At 44.1% G+C, this 24443-nt stretch overlaps 1 protein-coding gene across 3 annotated transcripts; it reads right to left on the bottom strand.

Moving 5' to 3' along the window:
* Positions 1-13485: 13485 nt before the first annotated feature.
* Positions 13486-22936, bottom strand: LOC122553885 (uncharacterized). Of its 3 annotated transcripts, none has more exons than XM_043698352.2 (2): positions 22846-22936; positions 13486-15268 (listed from the first exon to the last, which is right to left on the bottom strand). In XM_043698352.2, exon 2 carries the CDS (start codon positions 15174-15176, stop codon positions 14214-14216), a length of 963 nt encoding a protein of 320 aa, XP_043554287.1. In that variant the 5' UTR covers positions 15177-15268; positions 22846-22936; the 3' UTR covers positions 13486-14213. The 3 variants fall into 3 exon arrangements, with proteins under 3 accessions (XP_043554287.1, XP_043554286.1, XP_087846307.1); XM_043698351.2 differs by having other exon boundaries at positions 22751-22920; XM_087990181.1 differs by lacking the exon at positions 22846-22936 and adding an exon at positions 16545-22722.
* Between the last annotated feature and the right edge of the window lie 1507 nt (positions 22937-24443).

The raw sequence follows: 24443 nt of genomic DNA, 5'->3' as shown, positions 1-24443 counted from the left end.
TAACTGTTCTGCATAACATACAGATTGTCTGCTGATCTTCCCAATATACACAAGGACTGCTGTTCTCTGTGATATGCACAACGACTGCACTTCTTAGTAATATGGTCAAGAACTGCTATTCCCTGTAGGAGTGCTCTCTTCAATATACAGAGGAACATCTGTTCTTGACAATATACACTGCAGGTGCTGTTCTACTCAATATTCAGAGGGATTGCTATTCACTGCATGATACACAGGACTGTCTGCTGTCTGTATTATACACAGGAACTTCTGTTCTCAGTAATATACACAGAAACTGCTCTTCTCCATAATATACACAGGGACTGCTGTTGTCTGTTATATCGGCAAATACTGCTGTTCTCTATGATATACACACAGGGACTGCTGTTCTCTATCATATTGACTGGGACTGCTGCCCTCCAAAATACAGACTGTTCTCTATAAAATAGACATGGACTGCTGTTTTCCATTATGTAGATGTGGACTGCTGTTCTCTAGACTCTCGACAGGGACTACAGCTCTCCTCAATATACACACACTTATATTTGCTGCTGTACATGCAGGAACTGCTCTTCATTGTAATAGACACAGGGTTTGCTATTCACTGTAATATATATACAGAGCCTGCTATTCTCTGTGATGAGCACAGGGATACTGTTGCCCACAATATTCACAGGAATACTGTCATTTCTAATATACACAGGAACCGCTGTTGTCTGTGATATAAACAGGGACTGTTGGCCTCTATATAATCGACAGGGACTGCTGTTCTCTGTAATATTTGCAGGGAATGCTATTATAGACAAAATTCACAGAACCTGCTGTTCTCCGTAAGATACACATCAACTGCTGTGCTCTCTAATATACATAGGGGCTGCTATTCTCTCTGATGTACACTGCAACTGCTGTTCCCACATTATATAGAGTGACTGCTCTCGTCTGCAAAATACACAGGGACAGATCTTCTCCAAGATATGCACAGGGACTGTTGTTCTGTATAATATACACAGGAGTGGCGGATCTCTGTAATATACACCAGAGATGCAGATATCTGTAATGTGCACAGGAACTGCAGATGTTTATAATATATGCAGGATTTGCTCTTATGTATGATATACATTGGAATGGCCAATGACACTGATATACTCAGGGCCTGCATTTCTCTGTAACATACAAAGTGTCTGTTGTCCTCTGCAATATCACAGGGACTGCCATTCTCCATAATATACCTAGGAAATTCTGTTCTCTACACATTTGCAGGGACTGTTGTTCTCTACAATATCCACGGAAATTACTGCTCTTCTCAATATACGCACAAACTCTTGTTCTCTGCACTATATACAGGATCTGCTCGTCTCTGTTCTCTGTAATATAAACAGGGACTGCTATTATCTGTAATATACTCAGGCACTGCTCTTCTCAACAAGATCCCCAGGTCCTGCTGTTCTCTAAAGTATACACAGGGATTGCCTTTCTCTTCAATATACAGAAAGTCTGCAGTTCTCTATGAAATACAGAGCAACTGATATTCATTGAAAGACGCATAGGAACTTCTGCTCTGTGTAATATGCACACAAACTGCTATTCCCTTTAACAGGGCAAAAGTGAGGACTGCACATGCTGGAGATTAGAGTTGAGAGTGTAGTGCTAGAAAAGCACAGCAGGTCAAGCAGGAGCAGGAGAATCAATGTTTTGGGTAAAGTCCATCAACAGGAATGAGGGCTTCCCTATAATAGACAAACGGAATGCTCTTCTTTCGCATAAACAAAAGCACTGCTTTTCTGTTTCACATACACACAGACTTCGCTTCACTTCAATATTAACCAGGACTATAGTTCTGTTTCATATGCACAGAGACTGTTGTTCAGTACAATATAAACAGGCACTACAGTTCTCTGTAATAATTGCTGTTCTGTTTCACATGTACACACATTGCAGTTCTATACAATGTAATCAGGAAGTGGTGTTGACTCTAATGCTGTTAGGGAATGCTGTTCTCTAAAATATAGACACAGATTGCTGTTCTCATTATACACGGAAACTGCTGTTCACTGCTTGAGACATAGGAACTGCTATTCAATGTAATATGCACAGGGTCTTCTGTTCCCTATAAAAACAGAGCGACACACACAATGACTGCTTTGGAGATGCTGGTGTTTTTTTTGTTGATTAGATTACTTTACAGTGTGGAAACAGGCCCTTCGGCCTAACAAGGCCACACCGACCCGCCGAAGCGCAACCCACCCATACCCCTACATTTACCCCTTACCTAACACTACGGACAATTTAGCATGGCCAATTCACCTGACCTGCACATCTTTGGACTGTGGGAGGAAACCGGAGCACCTGGAGGAAACCCACGCAGACACGGGGAGAATGTGCAAACTCCACACAGTCAGTCGCCTGAGGCGGGAATTGAACCCGGGTCTCTGGCGCTGTGAGGCAGCAGTGCTAACCACTGTGCCACCGTGCCGCCCACAGTGTTGGGCTGGGGTGTACAAGTTAAAAATCACACACCAGGTCCAACAGGTTTAATTGGAAGCATACTAGCTTTCGGAGCGCCACTCCTTCATCAGGTGGTTGAGCGGCACTCCTGAAGCTATTATGCTTCCAATTAAACCAGGGGACTATAACCTGGTGTTGTGTGATTTTTAACAATGACTGCTGTTCCATATAATATAAAGAAGAACTACTGTTCTCTGTAATATGCACAGAAACTACTGTTCTCTGTGACATAGGCAGGGACTGCTAATCTCTGTAATGCATTCAAGGATTGGTTTTCTCCACAACGTTTTCTGGGACTGCTGCTCTGTACAACATGTGTGCAGAGATTGTCCTCCACAATACACACAGCATCTGCTGTTCTCCTCAATACATATAGGGACGTCTAATCTGTTTAATAAGCACAGCAAGTGCTATTATCAATAATCTATACAGGTACTGTTGTTTTGTTTCATTTATACAGACTGCTGTTCCATTTAATATAAATAATGACTGCTGTTCTCCATAATATACACATGAACTGCTGTTCTGTGTAATATAGGAGAAAGTGAGGACTGCAGATGCTGGAGATCAGAGCTGAAAAATGTGTTCCTGGAAAAGCACAGCAGGTCAGGCAGCATCCAAGAAGCAGAATCGATGTTTCAAGCATAAGTCCTTCTTCAGGAATGAGTAAGTTGTGCCAAGCAGGCTAAGATAAAAGGTAGGGAGGAGGGACTTGGGGGAGGGGTGTTGGGAATGTGATAGGTGGAAGGAGGTTAAGGTGAGGGTGATAGGCTGGAGAAGGGGTGGGGGCGGAGAGGTCGGGAAGAAGATTGCAGGTCAAGAAGGCGGTGCTGAGTCCGAGGGTTGGGACTGAGATAAGGTTGGAGCGGATGGGAAATGAGGAAGCTGGAGAAATCTACATTCATCTCTTGTGGATGGAGGGTTCCTAAGTTCGGTGGGGCAGGAGCAGGCTGAGACAAATGGGTCGGCCGGGGCAGTCAGGTTTGTGGATTTTGGGCAGGAGGTAGAAACGGGTGGTGCGGGGTTGTGGGACTGTGAGGTTGAAGGCAGTGGATGGGAGATCCCCTAAGAACCCTCCAACCACAAGGGATGAATGTAGACTTCTCCAGCTTCCTCATTTCACCTCCCCCCACCTTATCTAAGTCCCAACCCTCAGACTCAGCACCGCCTTCTTGACCTGCAATCTTCTTCCCGACCTCTCCGCCCCCACCCCCTCTCCGGCCTATCACCCTCACCTTAACTTCCTTCCACCTATCACATTCCCAACGCCCCTCCCCCAAGTCCCTCCGCCCTATCTTTTATCTTAGCTTGCTTGGCACACCTTCCTCATTCCTGAAGAAGGGCTTATGCCCGACTCGTCGATTCTCTTGCTCTGTGTAATATAGTCAGGGACTTCTGTTCTTTATACTATAGACAAGCATTGTTGTTCTCCAAACAATGCACAGACACTGCTGTCCTCCATACTATAACACAGTGAGTCCTGTTTCCTACAATATACATGATGACTGACTGCTTTTTTTTTCAATATACAGAAGGACTGATGGAGGACGGGACAATTTTCTGGCTGTATCAGGCTGCTCCTTTTTTGAGCTATTTTAGATGTTGCAGGTGATTTCTTTGAATTCCAGGAGCAGCAATTACTGTTTTATAAGCTGTTGCATTGTTTTGGAACTTTGGAGAAGTAAAAAGTCAAAACAATGGCACTTTTAAATGGGAAAGGCAGCACATGGTCAGGTCAATGCGAGAGAGTGAGAGAGAGAGAGAGAGAGAGAGAGAGAGAGAGAGTGAGTGAGTGAGTGAGTGAGTGAGTGAGAGAAAGAAACCCACACTGCTAACTGACACAGCTGTGAACCTGCACAGTTACTGTCTTTGCTGTTTGAATTCATGTATCACTGGACGTTGGAGTGCATCTAGGAAAATTAACAAACAGTGAAATTCACAACTAATCTTGGAGGAATCTGTTTGGGAGAGGTCACAGCACAGAAACAGAAGTGAACAGTAAGTCTACAGTAGTGAGTAGAGTGGGTTCTTTCTTGACTATACGTTTTAGTGAGATATGTCTCTTGATTAAATTTAAAAATATAAGCCACAAGTATTAAGTTAGCTTGGGAGCAGTGTTTTGTAGAGAATAAGACGGTGCTATTTTCTGGCTCTGCAGATTGGAAGAAGCAAAAATAATCTTTCAGTAGAGTGATATGCTCTTCTTGTCAGATGTGGAAGTTTACATGTTACTGAGCATTTATCTTCAATAAATGCTGGTGGTTGTGAATCCTATCAGATCGAATGGATCAGTTGGAGCGACAGAGGCAATGAGGAATTTACAAGAGCAAGGGGGTGTGATAGATGGCAGTTATTGGAAAGGAGAAAAATCGCAGATATAGTCACATACATGGGTTAACTCCAGGAAAGGTAAGAGAGGTAGGCAGGTTGTACAGGAGTCTTCTGTAGCTATCCCCTTTCAAACAAGTATGCTGTTTTGGAAAATGTAGGGGGGATGGATTCACAGGGGAATGTAAAACAGCCAAGTTTTTTGCATCGAGACTGGCTCTAATGCAATAAGGGTTTAATTGGGTTATAAGAGAACTTTTGTGTTAGGGGACTCTCTAGTCTGAGGCATTTCTGTGGCCAGCAGTGAAAAATCAGAATGGTGTGTTGCCTCCCTGGTGCCAGAATCAAGGATGTCTCAGATAGGGTACATAATGTTCTCAAGGGGGAGAGGGGCCAGCAAGAGGTCATTGTACACATTGGAACCAATGACATAAGAAGAAAAAAGGATGAGATTCTGAAGGGAGATTAGAGAGAGTTAGGCAGGAATTTAAAAAGGAGGTCCTCGAGAGTAGTAATATCCGGATTACTTCTGGTGCTACGAGCTAGTGAGGGCAGGAATGGGAGGATACAGCTGATGAATACATGGCTGAGGAGCTGGTGTATGGGAGAAGGATTCACGTTGGAATATCTTCTGGGGTAGAAGTGAACTGTACAAGGAGGATGGATTTACCTGAATTGGAAGGGGATAAATATACTGGCAGGGAGATTTGCTAGAGCTGCTCGGAAGATTTAAACTAGTAAGGTGAGGTGGGGTAGGGAGGGGTGGGACCTGGGGAGATAGTGAAGAAAGAGATCAATCTCAGACTTGTACATTTGAGAAAAAAAGTGATTCTAACATTCAGGGCAGGCAGGGACAAAGCAGAGAACAAGGTAGGACTAATAAATCAAACTGCATTTATTTCAATGCAAGAGGCCTAACAGGGAAGGCAGATGAACTCAGGGCCTGGTTAGGAACATATCATAGCAATTACAGAAACATGGTTCAGGGATGGGCAGGACTGGTAGCTTAATGTTCCAGGATACAAATGCTACAGGAAGGACAGAAAGGGAGGCAAGAGAGGAGGGGGAATGGCGTTTTTGACAAGGGATAGCATTACAGCTGTGCTGAGGGAGGATATTCCCGGAAATACATCCAGGGAAATTATTTGGGTGGAACTGAGAAATAAGAAAGGGATGGTCACCTTATTGGGATTGTATTATAGACCCCCTTATAGTCAGCGGGAAATTAAGAAACAAATTTGTAAGGAGATCTCAGTTATCTGAAAGAATAATAGGTTGGTTATGGTAGGTGATTTTAACTTGCCAAACACAGACTGGGATTGCTGTAGTATTAAGGGTTTTGATGGAGAGGAATTTGTTAAGGGCAAAAAGGGGACATGAGATAGCTTTGGCAAATAGAGTTTAATTACTCTTTTGTCCTTAATATATTTGTAAAAACCCTTTGGATTCTCCTTAAGTAGAGAATAGAGCCCCTCAAATATCAGCAAGGTCCTAGGGAGTGTTGCTGAACAAAGAGACCTTGGAGTGCAGGTTCATAGTTGAAAGTGGAGTCGCAGGTAGATAGGATAGTGAAGAATGTATTTGGTATGCTTTCCTTTATTGGCCAGAGTATTAAGTACAGGAGTTGGGAGGTCATGTTGCGGCTGTACAGGACATTGGTTAGGCCACTTTTGGATATTGTGTGCAATTCTGGTCTCCTTCCTCTCGGAAGGATGTTGTGAAACTTGAAAGGGTTCAGAAAAGATTCCAAACGATGTTGCCAGGGTTGGAGGATTTGAGCTATAGGGAGAGGTTGAATAGGCTGGGGCTGTTTTCTGTGAAGCGTTGGAGGCTGAGGGGTGACCTTATAGAGGTCTACAAAATCATGAGGAGCATGGATAGGATAAATAGACAAAGTCCTTTCCCTGGGGTGGGGGAGTCCAGAGCTAGAGGACATAGGTTTAGGGTGAGAGGGGAAAAGATATAAAAGAGACCTAAGGGGCAACTTTTTCAATGCAGAGGGTGGTACATATATGGAATGAGCTGCCAGAGAAAGTGGTGATTAGATTCCCTACAGTGTGGAAACAGGCCCTTCAGCCCAACAAGTCCACACCGTCCCTCCGAAGAGTAACTCACCCAGACCCATTTCCCTCTGACTAATGCATCTAATTAGATCAGATTAGATTCCTTACAGTGCGGAAACAGGCCCTTCGGCCCAACCAGTCCATACCGACCCTCCGAGGAGTAACCCACCCTCTGACTAATTGACCTAACACTATGGGGCAATTTAGCATGGCCATTTCACCTGACCTGCACATCTTTGGACTGTGGGAGGAAACTGGAGCACCCGGAGGAAACCCACGCAGACACGGGGAGAATGTGCAAACTCCACAAAGACAGTGACCCGAGGCTGGAAACAAACCTCCGACCCTGGTGCTGTGAGGCAGCAGTGCTAACCATGGAGCCACTGTGCCACCCCAAAAGGAGGCTAGTACAACTGTAACATTTTTTTTTAGATTAGATTCCCTACAATGTGGAAACAGGCTCTTTGGCCCAACCAGTCCACACCGTCCCTCCGAAGAATAACCCATCCAGACCCATTTCCCGCTGACTAATGCACCTAACACTACAGGCAATTAAGCATGGCTAATTCACCTGACCTGCACATTCTTGGACTGTGGGAGGAAACCGGAGCACCCGGAGAAAACCCACGCAGATACAGGGAGAATGTGCAAACTCCACACAGATAGTTGCCTGATTAAAAGGCATCTGGATGGGTATATGAATAGGAAGGACTTGGAGGGATATGGGCCGGGTGGTGGCATGTGGGACTAGATTGGGTTGGGATATCTGGTTGGCATGGATGGGTTGGGCCTAAGGGTCTGTTTCCATGCTGTAGATCTTTATCTTCCAAAGACTGCGGTTCTCTGTAATACATACAGGAAGTAATATCCTCTGCAAGAGACACAGGAACCGGTGTTCTCTGTAATATGCACAGAAGCTGCTATTCTGTATGACATTGACAAGTTCTCTTTGCATTCATATACAAAGGGATTACTATTCTGTTTCATAGACATGCAAACTGCATTTCACTTTAATATTAATTGGGTCTGTAATTCTGTTTCGTATGCACAGAGATTGCTGTTCAGTACAATATAAACAGACAGTGTGTTTCTTTGTAATAAAAACAAAGATTGCTGTTCTGTTTCAGGAGACTGCTATTCTCTGCAATATATGGATGCGAGCATAAGAGGTACAGTTAGTAAGTTTTCAGATGACACCAAAATTGGAGGTGTAGTGGACAGTGAAGAGGGTTACCTCAGATTACAACAGGATCTGGACCAGATGGGCCAATGGGTTAAGAAGTGGCAGATGGAGTTTAATTCAGATAAATGCGAGGTGCTGCATTTTGGGAAAGCAAATCTTAGCAGGACTTAATGGTAAGGTCCTAGGGAGTGTTGCTAAACAAAAAGACCTTGGAGTGCAGGTTCATAGCTCCTTGAAAGTGAAGTCGCAGGTAGATAGGATAGTGAAGAAGGCGTTTGGTATGCTTTCCTTTATTGATCAGAGTATTGAGTATAGGGGTTGGGAGGTCATGTTGCAGCTGGACAGGACATTGGTTAGGCCACTGTTGGAATATTGCGTGCAATTCTGGTCTCCTTCCTATCGGAAAGGTGTTGTGAAACTTGAAAGGGTTCAGAAAAGATTTACAAGATGTTGCTGGGTTGCAGGATTTGAGCTAAAGGGAGAGGCTGAACAGGCTGGGGCTGTTTTCCCTGGAGCGTCGGAGGCTGAAACCTTATAGAGGTTTACCTGGGCACGTGGGCACAGTGGTTAGCACTGCTGCCTCACAGCGCCAGAGACCCGGGTTCAATTTCCGACTCAGGCGACTGACTGTGTGGAGTTTGCACATTCTCCCCGTGTCTGCGTGGGTTTCCTCCGGGTGCTCCGGTTTTCTCCCACAGTCCAAAGATGTGCAGGTCAGGTGAACTGGCCATACTAAATTGCCCATAGTGTTAGGTAAAGGGGTAAATGTACGGGAATGGGTGGGTTACGCTTCGGCGGGTCGGTGTGGACTTGTTGGGCCGAAGGGCCTGTTTCCACACTGTAAGTAATCTAAAAGTTAAAATCTAATCTAAAAAAATTATGAGGGGCATGGATAGGATAAACAGACAAAGTCTTTTCCCTGGGATCGGGGAGTCCAGAACTAGAAGGCATAGGTTTAGGGTGAGAGGGGAAAGATATAAAAGAGACCCAAGGGGCAAGTTTTTCATGCAGAGGGTGGTACGTGTATGGAATGAGCTGCCAGAGGATGTGGTGGAGCCTGGTACAATTGCAACATTTAAGAGGCATTTGGATGGGTATATGAATAGTAAGGGTTTGGAGGGATATGGGCCTGGTGCTGGCAGATGGGACTAGATTGGGTTGGGATTAGATTGGGTTGGGATATCTGGTCGGCGTGGTCTGTTTACATGCTGTACATCTCTATGACTCTATATAGAGTTAGCTGTTATCCTCAAGAGACACAGGAATTGCTCTTTTCTGTAATATGCACAGGGTTTACTGTTCTGTATAATAAACACATCGACTGTTATTCCAATTCATGTACACAGCCGCTGCTGTTTCACATAAGAGATAACATAATAACATAATATTGTTATCTGCAATATAGTCAGTGGCCGCTCTTCTCAACAACATTCCCAGAGACTGCTGTTCTCCTCACTATAAACAAGGACTGCAGTTCTTATTCACTATAACATACACACGTACTGTTCTTCTCTTGCATGTACAAAGAGACTGCTGTTCTTTTTTATATACACACAGACTGCATTTCACTTTAATATTAACCGGGACTGTAGTTCTGTTTCAAATGCACAGAGTGCTTTTCTGTACAATAGAAACAGGTGGTTCTCTGTAATAAAACAGAATTGCTGTTCTGTTTCAGACATAAAGATTGAACACAAAGATTCAACACAATGTAACTGGGAAATGCCGTTCTCTGCAAAAGACACAATAATTGCTTTTCTCTATAATACGCAAAGGGTCTGCTGTACTCTATAATAAACATAGGGCAAGCTCTTCTGAGTCCTGCATACAGCGACTGCTCTTCATTATATTTAAAAGAGGGACTACTGTTCTCTATAATATGCATAGGGACGGCTGCTCTATGTAATGTAATCAGGGACTGATCTACTCTACAACGTTACCTGGGACTATTGTTTTCTATCATTTCCACAGTGACAGCTGTTCTCAAAAATATGCACAGGATCTGCTGTTCTCCTCAATATACACAGGAACTGGTATTATCTATAACCTACGCGTGGACTGCTTTTCTGTTTAATATACACAGACACTGCGGTTTCCTTTCATTAAAACAGTAACAGTTTAACACTACAATGTAGACATGGACTGCTTTTCCCTATACGATCGTTAGGGACTGCTGTTCCCTACTAAAGGAAGGGAACACTGTTCTCCATACCATACAAATAGCAGGGACTGCTGTTCTCCATACTGTACACAGAGACTGCTGCTTTCTATACTTCTGACAGGGTCTGCTGTTCTATATACGAAAGACAGGGACTATTGTTCCCTGTATAAAAGACAGGGACTGCTGTTTTCTATAACATTCTTAGAGCCTGCTGCTCTCTACAATATATGCAGAAACAATATACACCTAAACTCTTATTCTGTGCAATATTTACAGGAACTTTGTGAGAACGACAGACTCGTGTTCTCTGTAATATGGATAGGGACATCTGTTACCTGTAATATAGTCAGTGACTGCTCTATTGTAGAACATCCCCAGGGATTGCTGTCACCTACAGTATACACAGGGACAGCTTTACTCAGTATACAGGAGTGTGGATCTCTGTAATACACTGTAAACAGTAACTGCTGTTCTCTGCAAGAAACACAAACAGTTTCTCTCTATAACATACACAGGAACTTGTTCTCTCTCATATACAAATAACTGACTTTCATATACACAGACTGCACTTCACTATTAACAGACACTGGAGCTCTGTTTCATTTGCAGAGGCTGCAGTTCAATACAATATAAACAGGACTGCTGTTCTCTGCATTATTATCAGGGAATGCAGACCTATGTAATAAAGAACAGCGATCACTGTTGTGTTTTGTATGTACGTAGACTGCTGTTCCCTACACTATAAACAGTGACAGCTATTCTGCATGGGTGTTGTGTTCTCGGTAATAAAGAAAGGAACTACTGTTCTACATAATATACATAGGGACCGCTTTTCAGAATAATATTCTCAGGGGCTGCTGTTCTCCTCAATATACATAAGGATTACTGTTCTCTGTTAAATCGGGAAAGTAGGACCAATCTGAAACGAGGAATTTACAGGGCTAAAAGGGGTCACAAACTTTAGCAAACAGGGTTAACGAAAATCCCAAAGCCTTTTATTCGTATGTAAGGAGCAAGAGGGTAACTAGGGAATGGGTTGGCCCACTCAAGGACAAAGGAGGAAAGTTATGCATGGAGTCAGAGAAAATGGGTGAGATTCTTAATGAGTACTTTGCATCAGTATTTAACAAGGAGAGGGACATGATGGATGTAGAGGTTAAGGATAGTTATTTGATTACTCTAGGTCAAGTTGTATAAGGAGGGAGGAAGTGTTGGGTAAAAGGCATTAAGATGGATAAGTCCCCAGGTCCGGATGGGATCTATCCCAGGTTACTGAGGGAAGAAAGAGTGGAAATAGCTGGGGCTTAACAGATATCTTTGAATGCGGGTGAGGTCTCTGAGGACTGGAGAACTGCTAATGTTGTCTCCTTGTTTAAAAAGGGTAGCAGGGATGATCCAGGTAATTATAGACTGGTGAGCCTGACATCAGGGGTGGGGAGCTGCTGGAGAAGTTATTGAGGGATAGGATCTATTCTAAGTTGGAAGAAAATGGGCTATCAGTAATAGGCAATGTGATTTTGTGCAGGGAAAGTCATGTCTTACCAAATTAATAGAATTCTTTGAGGAAGTGACAAAGTTGATTGATGAGGGAAGGGTTGTAAAGTGTTTGATAAGTTCACCTGCTGGAAAATGTGAAGTCGCATGGGGTCCAGGGTGTACTAGCTAGATGGATAGAGAACTGGCTGGGCAGGAGACAGTAGTAGTGGAAGAGAGTTTCTCAAAATGGAAAACTGTGACCAGTGGTGTTCCACAGGGATCCGTGTTGGGACCACTGTTGTTTGTGATGTACGTAAATGATCTGGAAGAAGGTATAGGTGGTCTGATTAGCAAATTTGGAGGTGACACTAAAATTGGTGGAGTTGCAGATAGTGAAGGGGACTGTCAGAAAATACAGCAGAACATAGACAGATTGGATAGTTGGGCAGAGAAATGGCAAACGGAATTCTATCCAGGCAAACGCGTGGTGATGCATTTTGGAAGATCCAATGCTACAGCAAACTATATAGCAAATGGAAAAGCCCTGGGAAAATTGATGTACAGAGAGATCTGGGTGTTAAGATTCACTGTACCCTGAAGGTGGCAACGCAGGTCAATAGAGTGGTCAAGAAGGTATATGGCATGCTTTCCTCCATCAGATAGGGTATTGGGTACAAGAGTTGAAAGGTCATGTGACAGTTCTATAGGACGTTCGTTCTGCCGCAATTGGAATACTGCATCAAGTTTTGGTCACATTACAAAAAGAATGTAGATTCTTTGGAGAGGGTGCAGAGGAGGTTCACCAGAATGTTGACACTAGCTATGACGAGAGGTTGAGTAGATTAGGATTATTTTCATTAGAAAGACAGAGGTTGGGGGTGGAACATGATTGAGGTCTACAAAATTATGAAAGGATGGATAGCAAGAAACCTTTTTCCCCAAAAACTCAATTACTAGGGGACAGGAGTTTAAGGTGGGAGGGGAAAACTTAAGGGAGATGTGCATGAAAAGTTATTTACGCAGACAGTGGTGGGTGTCTGAAATATGTTGCAAGCCAAGGTGGTAGAGGTGGGCACAATAGTGTTATTTAGGATGCATCTAAACAGGTACATGAATGGGCAGGGAGCGAACGGATACAGATCCTTGGAAAACCAGCAACAGGTTTAGATATAGGTCTTGGATCAGCACAGGCTTGGTGGGCAAAAGGGCCTGTTCCTGTGCTACAATTTTCTTTGTTCTATATACACAGGGCTTTTTTCTGTAATCTGGAGAGTAACTGCTACTGTCTACAATGTACACGTGGACTGCTGTCATCCTTAATAAACACAGACTGTTGTGGTTCTGTTCGCCAAGCTGGGAATTTGTGTTGCAGACGTTTCGTCCCCTGTCTAGGTAACATCCTCAGTGCTTGGGAGCCTCCTGTGAAACATAGACTGCAGTTCCCTTGCACAAAGAAGGGGACTGCTGTTCTGTTTTATATACATAAAGACTGCACTACATTTCATTATTAAACAGGGACTGTAGCTCTGTTTCATATGCACAGAAATTGCTGTTCAGTATAAAATGAATGGTCACGGTCACTCTCTCATGTAAACAGGGAATGCAGTCCTTTGTAATAAAACACATTGCTGTTCTGTTTCGCATGCGTAGAGACTACTCTTCCCTATAGTATAAAGTAGAACATGACATATGCAGAGCATGTTGTTCCCTAGTAATATCAAAAGGAACTGCTGTTCTCTGCAATATGTTAAAAATCACATAAGACCAGATTATAGTCCAACAGGTTTATTTGGAAGCACTACCTTGCAGAGTACTGCTCCTTCATCAGGTAGTATGCACAAGGACTGCTGTTGTCTATAATATACAAATGGACTGCTGTTCTCACCAATATACAGGAGGGCCGTTTTTCTCTTTAAAACAGAAAAGTACTCACATTCATGATAATATTCCCAGGAACTTCTGTTCTCTGCACCACTCCCAGGGACTGCTGGTTTACAATACATAAAAGGGATAGCTGTTCTGCAACCATATACATAGGGACTACTGTTCTCTGTTATATAGACAGGGGCTTCTTTTCTCTCTAATCTGGACAGTAATTAGTACTTTCTATAATATAAACTGGGACAGCTCTTCTCATCGGAGTATGTGCAATGACATTGTTATGGTCTTATTGAGAGAAAATGGAGAAAGATGAAAGTCCAGAGCTCAGGCAAGGAAATACCTGAGAAACAATTTGGGCTAGTGGGCAACTGATTAGGACAGAAGCAGCTGATTGGATTGTCTTAATCTTAGTGACGAAGAATTTCCACCAGCTCCTCGCATTTACTGGAAGAACATTTCAAATTAGATCTAACAAGAACCTAGTTTAAAAAAAAACATTGATTTTACTTCATCTAGTGTGCTAACACCAACACATAGGCTGGAGGTTATTGACATCAGCTCCAGTCAATATTGTTGAACCATTGGTGAAATAAACAGCAAAATAGATGTGCTACAGTTACTGGTGAACTCGCTGGTGTTTCAGCAGGGTAGATGAAGTCTTGAATGCTTTCTCACACTGGGAGCAGGTGAATGGCCTCTCCCCAGTATGAACTCGCTGGTGTGCTAGCACAGCAGACAACTGAACGAATCTCTTCCCACATTCAGGGCAGCTAAATGGTCTCTCCCCAGTGTGAACTCGCTGGTGAGACCTCAGGGTGGATGACTGAGTGAACGCCTTCCCACAAATAGAGCAGATGAATGGCTTCTCCCCAGTGTGAATGCGCTGGTGTGTCAGCATTGCAGATGACTGAGTGAACCCCTTCCCACACTCAGGACAGCTGAACGGTCTCTCCCCAGTGTGCACTCGCTGGTGCACAGTGAGCTGCTCAGACTGTTTGAATGCAGAGCCACAGTAAGTGCACCTGTATGGTTTCTCCTCAGTGTGAATACGTTGATGGCGTACCAGGTCCCCAGAATATTTAAAGCACTTCCCACACTCCGGACAGTGAAAAGGTCTCTCCTCAGTGTGAACTCGCTGATGTTTCTGCAGGTCAGCGAACTGAGTGAAACCCTTCCCACATGTTGAGCAGATGAATGGTCTCTCCCCTGTGTGAATCCGTTGGTGTTGTTGCAGCCCTGATAAGCGTGTAAATCCTTTTCCACACTCGGGGCAGGAGAATGGTCTTTCCCCTGTGTGAATTCGCTGGTGTCTCAGCAGATCAGCTGAATGAATGAATCCTTTCCCACACTTGGGGCAGGTGAATGGCCTCTCTCCAGAGTGAACTCGCTGATGTCTCAGCAGGTTGGATGAGCGAACGAATCCTTTCCCACACTCAGGGCAAGAGAATGGCCTCTCCCCTGTGTGCCTGCGCCAATGAGTTTCCAGCTCAGAGGGGGATCTGAATCCTTCCTCACAGTCTCCACATTTCCATGGTTTATCTCCACCGTGAACAGTGCTGTTTCTTTCCATATTAAACATCCAATGAAATGGATGTCACAATAAATTGTGTCTGTCCTTGATGTGATGTACTCTTTTAGCTTTGTGATTGCAAATCATCTCCTTCGAATACCCTGTAAAAATGATTGAAAACAGGACAAAATGGAGTGAGAGAGAACCAACAAAAAACAAAGGCAGATTGTGAAGTACAGCTGAATGAATCTGGACATTTGTGCCGCCAACAGAAGGAAAAAGGTGATATAAAAGCCGTGGGATTGTTATACAATCCAAACTGAGTTACTGATGTCCATAAAAGCAGAACTTAGGCCATTCAGCCCCCTGAGACTGCTCTGCCAATCATTGCTGATTGGGGTTGAGAAACCTTTCTCCCACTTTCTCCCCATAACCCTTGACATTGAAGAACCTATCCATCTCAGTCCTAAATGTACCCAATGACCTGGCCTCTGCAGTCTTCTGTAGCAAGGATCTCCATAGATTCACCACACTCTAGCTGAAGAAGTTTCTCCTTCTCTCTCCTGGTCTTTCCTTTACTCCAAGGCTGTGCCCTCAGGCCATAGTCTCTCCTACCATTGGAAGCACCTTCCCAACATCTACTCTGTCCAGGCCTCTGCCAGGTCTTCTGCATGTTTCAATTAGATTCCCCCTCATCATTCTAAACTCCATTGAGTATAGATCCAGAGTCCTCAAATGTTCCTCCTATATTAAGCTTTTTATTCCTGGGACCATTCTAGCCAACCTCCTCTGAACACGTTTCAGGGCCAGTACATACTTCCCGAGATATGGGGCCCAAAATTGCACACAATACTTAGAATGTGGTATGACCAGAGCCTTATACAGCCTCAGAAATACATCCCTGCTTTTAAATTCAAGTCCTCTTAAAATAAATGCCATCATTGCATTTCCCTTTTTAACTACTGACTCAATCTGCAAGTTTACCTTGAGAGAGTCCTGGACTAGAACCCCCAAGACTCTTTGTACTTCAGACTTCTGAATTTGCTCCCCATTTAGAAAATAGTCCATGCCTCTATTCTTCCTACCAAAAAGTGCACGACCTCACACTTTCCCACATTGTACTCCATCTACCACTTCTTTGTCCACTCTCCTAACCTGTCCAAATCCTGCTGCAGCCTCCCTGCTTCTTCAACGATAGCTTTTGCCTATCTTTGTATCATCTGCAAACTTTGCCAGAATGCCCTCAGTTCCTTCATCTGGATTGTTAAAGTATAATGTGAAAAGTTGTGGTCCCAATAAAGCCTTGCGGAACACCACTTGTCACTGGCTGCCATCCTGAGAAGGATCCTTTAATCTCCACTCTCTGCTTTCTGCCAGACAGCCAAACTTCTATCCATTCTAACCTCTTGCCTCTAATACCAAAGGCCCTTATCTTACCCAGCAGACTCCTGTGCGGCAGCTTGCCAAAGGCTGTCTTGAAGTCCAGGTAGATAACATCCAGCGGCTCTGCTTGGTCCATCAGGGAAGGGAAGTTGCCACCAATTTGTCCAGTAGCAGAGTCCACCTGCTCCAGGAGGAGGGATGTCAAGAGAGAGCACACGCAACAGGAGAGCGTGCGACAGAGCAAGGAGTGAAAGACAGAGAGACAAAAGGTCGAGGTAGAGACAGAGATACTGGTGTTGAAGCTATACTGTTGGTTACGAGTCGAACGGACACACATGCCTTTATCAGCTCTGTGTATTATACCTTACCTAACAACACAGTGGAAGCACCTTCATCATACACTTTGCAGCTGTTCAGGAAGGTTAAAATGTCATGTATACTAGAAAGTTCCTCTCATTAGTGACATTCAAATCCAAGAATAATGTGTGTACACAACAAAGATTGATTGTTTCAAGGACAAGTATTGCTGAAGATGATATACCCTGTTACTTTTTATGGACAATGTCCATTTAGCAACCGGAATTCCCCTGGAACCTTGCTCCCTTCAACAGTTTCACAATGGAAATTGCAGGGCCAAACTAGATCCTGATGTATTTGGGGCGAACCTCAGCAGCTTTTCCTCACCTCCTCTCCAGCTGGAGCAAAGGCTTCAAAAGTATGAGCACCTACAACGAAACATAAATTGCCAGTCTACAAGGAGATGGCTGGGAGTGGGGATGATCAGACTTGCACATGTAGAAAACCAGCACAGGCACGTCGGGTTAACTGAGCAACTGCAGCACAGGAGGCAGCCAACAGCACTCTGAGTCAATGAGAAAAGACTGACAGTGCATCCAATGAGCAAACTCTGTAACCAACACCCATCCAGATATAAACTTCTTCCTCTTAATTGCTCTGCCTGGGTTTACAAACTGTGTCCTGGGAGCATCTATGATACAAGAATAAAGAAACACTGCAGCTTCTAGAAATCTGCAAGGATAAAATCTCAAAAATATTCAGGTCAGGCAATGGAGACAGAAATAGCTGTAATAATTCATAGTGTATACACTACATTACAATAATATTAAACAGTGCAGAAGCTGATGGTCAGTAAAAGAAGTTGCAGGAATGTGAAGTATACCATGTGACAAAAAAAAGAACGTTCCTGATTTTTAAAGAATCCTGTGGGAAGGTCAAGCTGGTAAATCAGCAGGGATAAGCAGCTGTGGAAATCTGACTAATAAAACAAAACATTGGTAAGATAGCACCATTGTTGGAGACCGAGGAGGTTAGACAATGCCAGAGCGGTGATCAGAGGTGAAAAAGAGCAATGGATGGACAGAGCCTGAGAGACTTGTAGCACGGAAACAGACCATTGGGTCCAACTGGTCTACGCCGACCAGATATCCTAACAATGTGTTAGCACTGCTGCCTCACAGCGCCAGAGACCCGGGTTCAATTCCCGCCTCAGGCGACTGACTGTGTAGAGTTTGCACGTTCTCCCCGTGTCTGTGTGGGTTTCCTCCGGGTGCTCCGGTTTCCTCCCACCATCCAAAGCTGTGCAGGGTCAGGTGAATTGGCCATACTAAATTGCCTGTAGTATTAGGTAAGGGGGAAATGTGGGGGTATGGGTGGGTTTCGCTTCGGCGGGTCGGTGTGGACTTGTTGGGCTGAAGGGCCTGTTTCCACACTGTCATCTAATCTAAATCTAAATCAATCTGCCTTCTCATGGCCCAGCACACCACTATTCAACCCGGACCATCAAGCCAGGGGATCAAATCTCATTCGATGGAGAGTGCAGGAGGGCTTGCCAGGAGCATCTCCAGGCATACCTAAAAATGAGGTGTCAACTTGGTGAAGCTAACAACAGGACTATCTGCCAAACAATATGAGCAGCAAGTGATAAGCTAAGTGATCCCATAATCAATAGATCAGATCTAAGCTTTGCAGCCCTGGCACCTCCAGCTATGAATGTTGGTGAATAACCCACTGGAGAGGAGACTCCAAAAATATCCCCATCCTCAATGATGGAAGAGTCCAACACATCAGTTCAAAAGATAAGGCTGACATAATTGCAACAATCTTCAGCCAAAACTGTCAAGTGGATGATCCATTTCAAACATCCTCCACACTTTCACAACATCACAGATGCCAGTGTTCAGGCAATTCGATTCACTCCACGTGATATCAAGAAATAGTTGGAGTCACTGGATTCTGCAATAGTTATGGACAACATTCCAGCAATAGTACTGAAGAATTGTATTCCAGAATGTGACACTCCCCCAGTGAACTGTTCCAGTAAAGTCACAACAGCGGCATTTACTCAATGTGAAAAATTGCTCGGGCATAGCCTCTACAGAAAAAGCATGCCAAATCCATCCCAGCCAATTACTATTCCATTAGTCTACTCTTTATCATCAGTAAAGTGATGCAAGACGTCATCAACAGACTATCAAGCAGCACCTGCTCAGCGATGCGCAGTTTGATTCCAAAGGGCCACTCCTGACTTCATTGCAGACATGGACAAAAACAACAGAGTTCCAGAGGTGAGTGAAGAGTTATGTAAAGGCTACATTGGAACATGTGAGGCATCAAGGAACCCTTGTAAAACTGGACTCAATGGAAATCAGGGGAGCAAACTCTCCGCTGGTTGGAGTCATATCTGGCACATAGAAAAGTGGTTGTCCCCCATTGAAGGTCAGTCATCTCAGCTCTAGGACATTTCTATAGGAATTTCTCAGGGTAGTGTCCTAGGCCCAACCATCTTCAGCTGTTTGATCTATCATTCAGTTAGTGGTAGGCATGATCCAGCACCATTGGTGTCTCCTCAGAAACTGAAGTCCATGTTCAAATGCAACATAATGGGAACAACATCCAGGCTAGGGCTGACAAGTTGCAAGTAACATTCGCATTACACAAATCCAAGATGGGACAATCAAGATGCCCATTTCCAAGATGGGACAATCTAACCACTGCACCTTGACATTCCATGTTATTACCATCAATGGGAATATCACTGACCATAACTTAACTAGATCTGTCACATAAATACAATTGCTACAAAATAAGGTCAGAGGCCAGGAATACTGCAGAGAGTAACTCACCTCCTGACTCCCCAAACTTGCCTGGATGGGGGAAGCTCCACCAACATTCAAGAAGCTTGGCACCAGCCAGGTCAAAGCAGCTCCATTGATTGGCATCACATCCACAAGCAGCCACTCCCTCTACCACAGACACTCTGTGACAACAATGTCTAGCATCTACAAGATGCATTGCAGAAATTCATTAAATGTCCTCAGACAGCACCATCCAAACCCATGACCACCTCCATCAACACAGAAAAGGGCAGCAGATACATGGAAACATAACCACCTAAAAGTTCCCTTTGAAACACTCATCAACCTTACATTGAAATATATTATCTACTACTTTTCATCATTTATCTAAATGATTTGGATGCGAGCATAAGAGGTACAGTTAGTAAATTTGCAGATGACACCAAAATTGGAGGTGTAGTGGACAGCAAAGAAGGTTACCTCAGATTACAACAGGATCTAGACCAGATGGGCCAATGGACTGAGAGGTGGCAGATGGAGTTTAATTCAGATAAATGCGAGGTGCTGCATTTTGGGAAAGCGTCCTAGGGAGTGTGGCTGAACAAAGAGACCTTGGAGTACAGGAGTTGGGACATCATGTTGCAGCTGTACAGGACATTGGTTAGGCTACTGTTGGAATATTGCATGCAATTCTGGTCTCCTTCCTATCAGAAGGATGTTGTGAAACTTGAAAGGGTTCAGAGAAGATTCCCAAGGATGTTCCCAGGGTTGGATGATTTGAGCTATAGGGAGAAGTTGAATAGGCATGGGCTGTTTTCCCTGGAGCGTCAGAATCTGAAGGGTGACCTTAGAGGTTTACAAAATTGTGAGGGGCATGGATAGGATAATTCGACAAAGTCTTTTCCCTATGGTAGTGAGTCCAGAACTGGAGGGCATAGATTTAGGGGCAAGATATAAAAGAGTCCTAAGGGGCAACGTTTTCACGCAGAGGGTGGTACGTGTATGGAATGAGCTGCCAGAGAAAGTGGTGGAGGCTGGTACAATTGCAACATTTAAAAGGCATCTGGATGGGTATATGAATAGGAAGGGTTTGGAGAGATATGGGCCAGGTGCTGGCAGGTGGGACTAGATTGGGTTGGGATATCTGGTCGGCATGGATGAGTTGGACCGACGGGTCTGTTTCCGTGCTGTACATCTTTATGACTACGACTCTATTCACTGTTGCTTGGTCAAAATCCTGAAATTGCCTACCTAAGGGCATAATGAATCTACCTAAAGCGGTTCAAGTAGACAACTCACCACCACTGTCTCAAGGGCAACTAGACACAGTCAATAAAATCTAAACAAAAACAGAAGTTGCTGGAAAAACTCAATAAGTCTGGCAACGTCTGTGAAGAGGAATCAGAGTTAACGTTTTGGGTTCAGTAACCCTTCCGCAGAACTCACATCCCAAGAGAAAATTCTGTAGTTTATATACAGCAGGAGAAACAGACCCTAGTAACATAGACTTCCTCCCAAAAATGATTCACACCGAAATCCAGTCACTGGAGTTACTTGTGAACTCAGTGGTGTCCTAGCAGTCTGGCTGACCGCATGAATACCTTCCCACATAGAGCAGTGAATGGATTCTCTCAAGTATGAATTCGCTGATATGCAGTGAGTTGAGATGAAAGCAAGAACCCAGTCCTGCAGCAAGAACACCTATTTCCATCTCTGTGACATCACCCTAATCTCTGCTCATCTGCTGCTAAAACTCTTGCCCATTCCTTTATTACTTCTAGACTTAACAATCCTAACAAACTCCAAGATGGCCTTCCACATTCAAATTCACTGTAATCTCAAGAATATCTAAAACTTCGCAGACCAAGTGCTCACATATTCCAAGACTTGTTTTACCCCTCATCGCTTGTGCTCCCCAATCCACAAAGACTCCTATTTAAAAGCAACATTTTTAAAATCTCACCATGACTTAATTCCTTGCTGTGGTCATCCCTATAGCACACAACCTTTGAGGCCTCAACAACTCATTTAGCTTCAGACTCCAACAATTCCTTGCTTCACCATTGGTGATGGTTTCTAACGTTGCCAAGTTAATAGAGTCTGGAATTCTCACCATAAACCTGAGGTCTGCACTCCTCCTTTAAGATATTTCTGAAACCTGCTCTTTTCGCGATGCTTTTGGTCACCGGACCTAATAGCTCCACCTGTGGCTTCTCGTCAAAAGCTCCTCTACAATATTTCTGTTACATTAGAATCGTGTCAAATTCAGACATACATTGTAATTCTTCACTATTGCTTGGTGAATGATCTGCAAGTCATTACCTAATTGCATTGTGGAAGTACATTCACCAAAAAAAATTACATCAGTATAAGAAGGTTAATCATTACATTCTCCACAGATTCCAGGACTTTGCCAATAATGGTTGGTATCTGTGAAAGGAGAAACAGAGTTCATGTTTGAGGGTATGCAAAATGAATTACAGGGAATGAAAATGGTGCAGAATTTGATGGTCAGAAATGTAAGGGAAATGGACTCCCATCCTGGAAAAGGAATGCCTGACTGTGAAATAAATTGTGTACAAATGAATCTGAAAAGACAACAGCAAGGATTGGACAGCAGTGGAAAACTCAGTTATAAAATAATAAACAGCTAAAACGCATCCAATATTAGAGACTGAGGAAGTCAGATATTGACGATGTGTTGAAGAGGGAGCACTGGGGTAAATCACAGCAAGGTTCAGTATTATGATCCCAATTGTACGAATACTGAACAAACGGATATATTTTGATTGATCAAAATCTTTTAAAGTAGGGCTTCCCTACTTCGCCGGGAAACTGCAACAGGTAATATGGAGCACTCACATGTTACAAGAATTTCGCCTCCACTAAATACCTGCCGTGTAATAGCAGTAACTACGCTGCCTGAAGCCAGCTCTTTGCTTCAGTACTTCGCCAGCGTTAAATGCATCTCCCGGAAATACAGGCTCTCTCCCAGTCGGGGCAACACGGAAGAACTGCGCATGCCTCCCGCTACACTTTGCCACCTAAAAATATGGCGGCCGCGAACACGTATCTGGCGGATCATTGCCCGCAGTAAAGATGGTGGCGGTTACCAGGGGGCTATAACAGCCTACGCCCAGAGCCGATTTCGCATTTGCTACAAACCTGGGACAGGGAAGTTAAAATTTGCTCTTTTTTCGACATGCGTTTCTAAAACCGTTTATGCTGTACGATCACCATTTCCCTCCCGTTTTCATTACCGTGTTCTACACCTTCCGTAAAGGCCAACAATGCAGACACAACAGCGCAGAGCCTGCTGTCCAAGGCAATCACGTGACTCACTCCGATTGGTTGGAGGACAAACCGCTTGCGCTCGGTCCAGCCACGCCCCTAATTTCCTATTGGGCCAGAGTTGACATCAATCACATGGGCTGGAACATGCGCAGTACTTTCTTCATTTTTCGTTTTCCAATTCAAAATACGGTTGTTTTGCTGAGTGTTCAGATCATGAGACCATAATATATTGGAGTATATTAGAGTAAAATTAGTGCAGATGCTGGAATCTGTACTGAAAACAAAATACGCTGGAAATCGAAAGAGCTCAGGCAGCATCGGTAGACAGACAGTAACCTAAGGTTTTGAGTCCAGATGATTCTTCATCAGCTAACGGAGAGTGATATGTTTCTCAACTCCATTCTCCTGCCTTCTACCTCTATCTTAAATACACCCAATAACTTGGCATCCACCACCTTTTGCAGCAGAGAGTTCCACAGATTCACCACCTTCAGTTGAAGAAATTTCCACATCTCAGTTAGATTAGATTAGATTAGATTACTTACAGTGTGGAAACAGGCCATTCGGCCCAACAAGTCCACACCGCCCCGCCGAAGCACAACCCACCCATACCCCTACATTTACCCCTTACCTAACACTACGGGCAATTTAGTATGGCCAATTCACCTGACCTGCACATCTTTGGACTGTGGGAGGAAACCGGAGCACCCGGAGGAAACCCACGCAGACACGGGGAGAACGTGCAAACTCCACACAGTCAGTCGCCTGAGGCGGGAATTGAACCCGGGTCTCTAGCGCTGTGAGGCAGCAGTGCTAACCACTGTGCCAGTTCTGAAATGTGATTCTATTACTCTGAGGCTGTGTCCTCGGGTTCTAGTCTGGAAATACTTTCTCCACCTCCACTCTGTCCAGGCTTCAGTATCCTATAAGTTTCAATGAGGTTCTCAGTAATCCTTCTAAACTCCATTGGGCACAGTGCCAGAGTTCTCAAGTGCTCCTCATAGAACAAGCCCTTCATCACCTGGTTCACTCTTCTGAACGTCCAATGCCAATACTTCCTTCCTTAGATTATGGGGCCCAAACTGCTCGAAATTTCAAATATAATATGACCAGAGCCGTATACAAACTTCATTCTCAATTCCAACAAATGTGAGGATCTCATGAATTTTATTTGTCACTCAGGATAAGATAGTAGGTTCCCTCTAGCTGAAAATATTCCACCTGAATTCAGATATGAGGTGTTATTCTTTCATTCTGAGCCTGTGCCCTCAGGTTCTGGTTTATCTTACTCATGGAAAAATTAGATTCCCAACAGTATGGAAATAATTCCTTCAGTCCAACAAGTCCACACTGACCCTCCAAAGAGTAACCATACAGACCCATTCCCCAACCCTACATATACCCCTGACTAATGCACCCATCACTATGGGCAATTTACCTGACCTACACATCTTTGGATTGTGGGAAACCAAAGCACCTGGAGAAAACCCATGCAGACACGGGGAGAATGTGCAAACTCCACACACACAGTCGCCTGAGGTGGGAATCGAACCTGGGTCTCTGG

Source organism: Chiloscyllium plagiosum, unplaced genomic scaffold, assembly GCF_037043375.1.
Source record: "Chiloscyllium plagiosum isolate Xiang-an unplaced genomic scaffold, Cpla_swu_hap1 HiC_scaffold_8, whole genome shotgun sequence".
Lineage (NCBI taxonomy): Eukaryota > Metazoa > Chordata > Chondrichthyes > Orectolobiformes > Hemiscylliidae > Chiloscyllium > Chiloscyllium plagiosum.
Note: the sequence above shows the minus strand (reverse complement) of the source record. Positions and strands in the feature narration are given on the sequence as shown.

Bases quoted from the DNA above. Each gene is read 5' to 3' on its own strand.
- LOC122553885 (XM_043698352.2), bottom strand. From the start codon at position 15,176: ATGTTTAATATGGAAAGAAACAGCACTGTTCACGGTGGAGATAAACCA.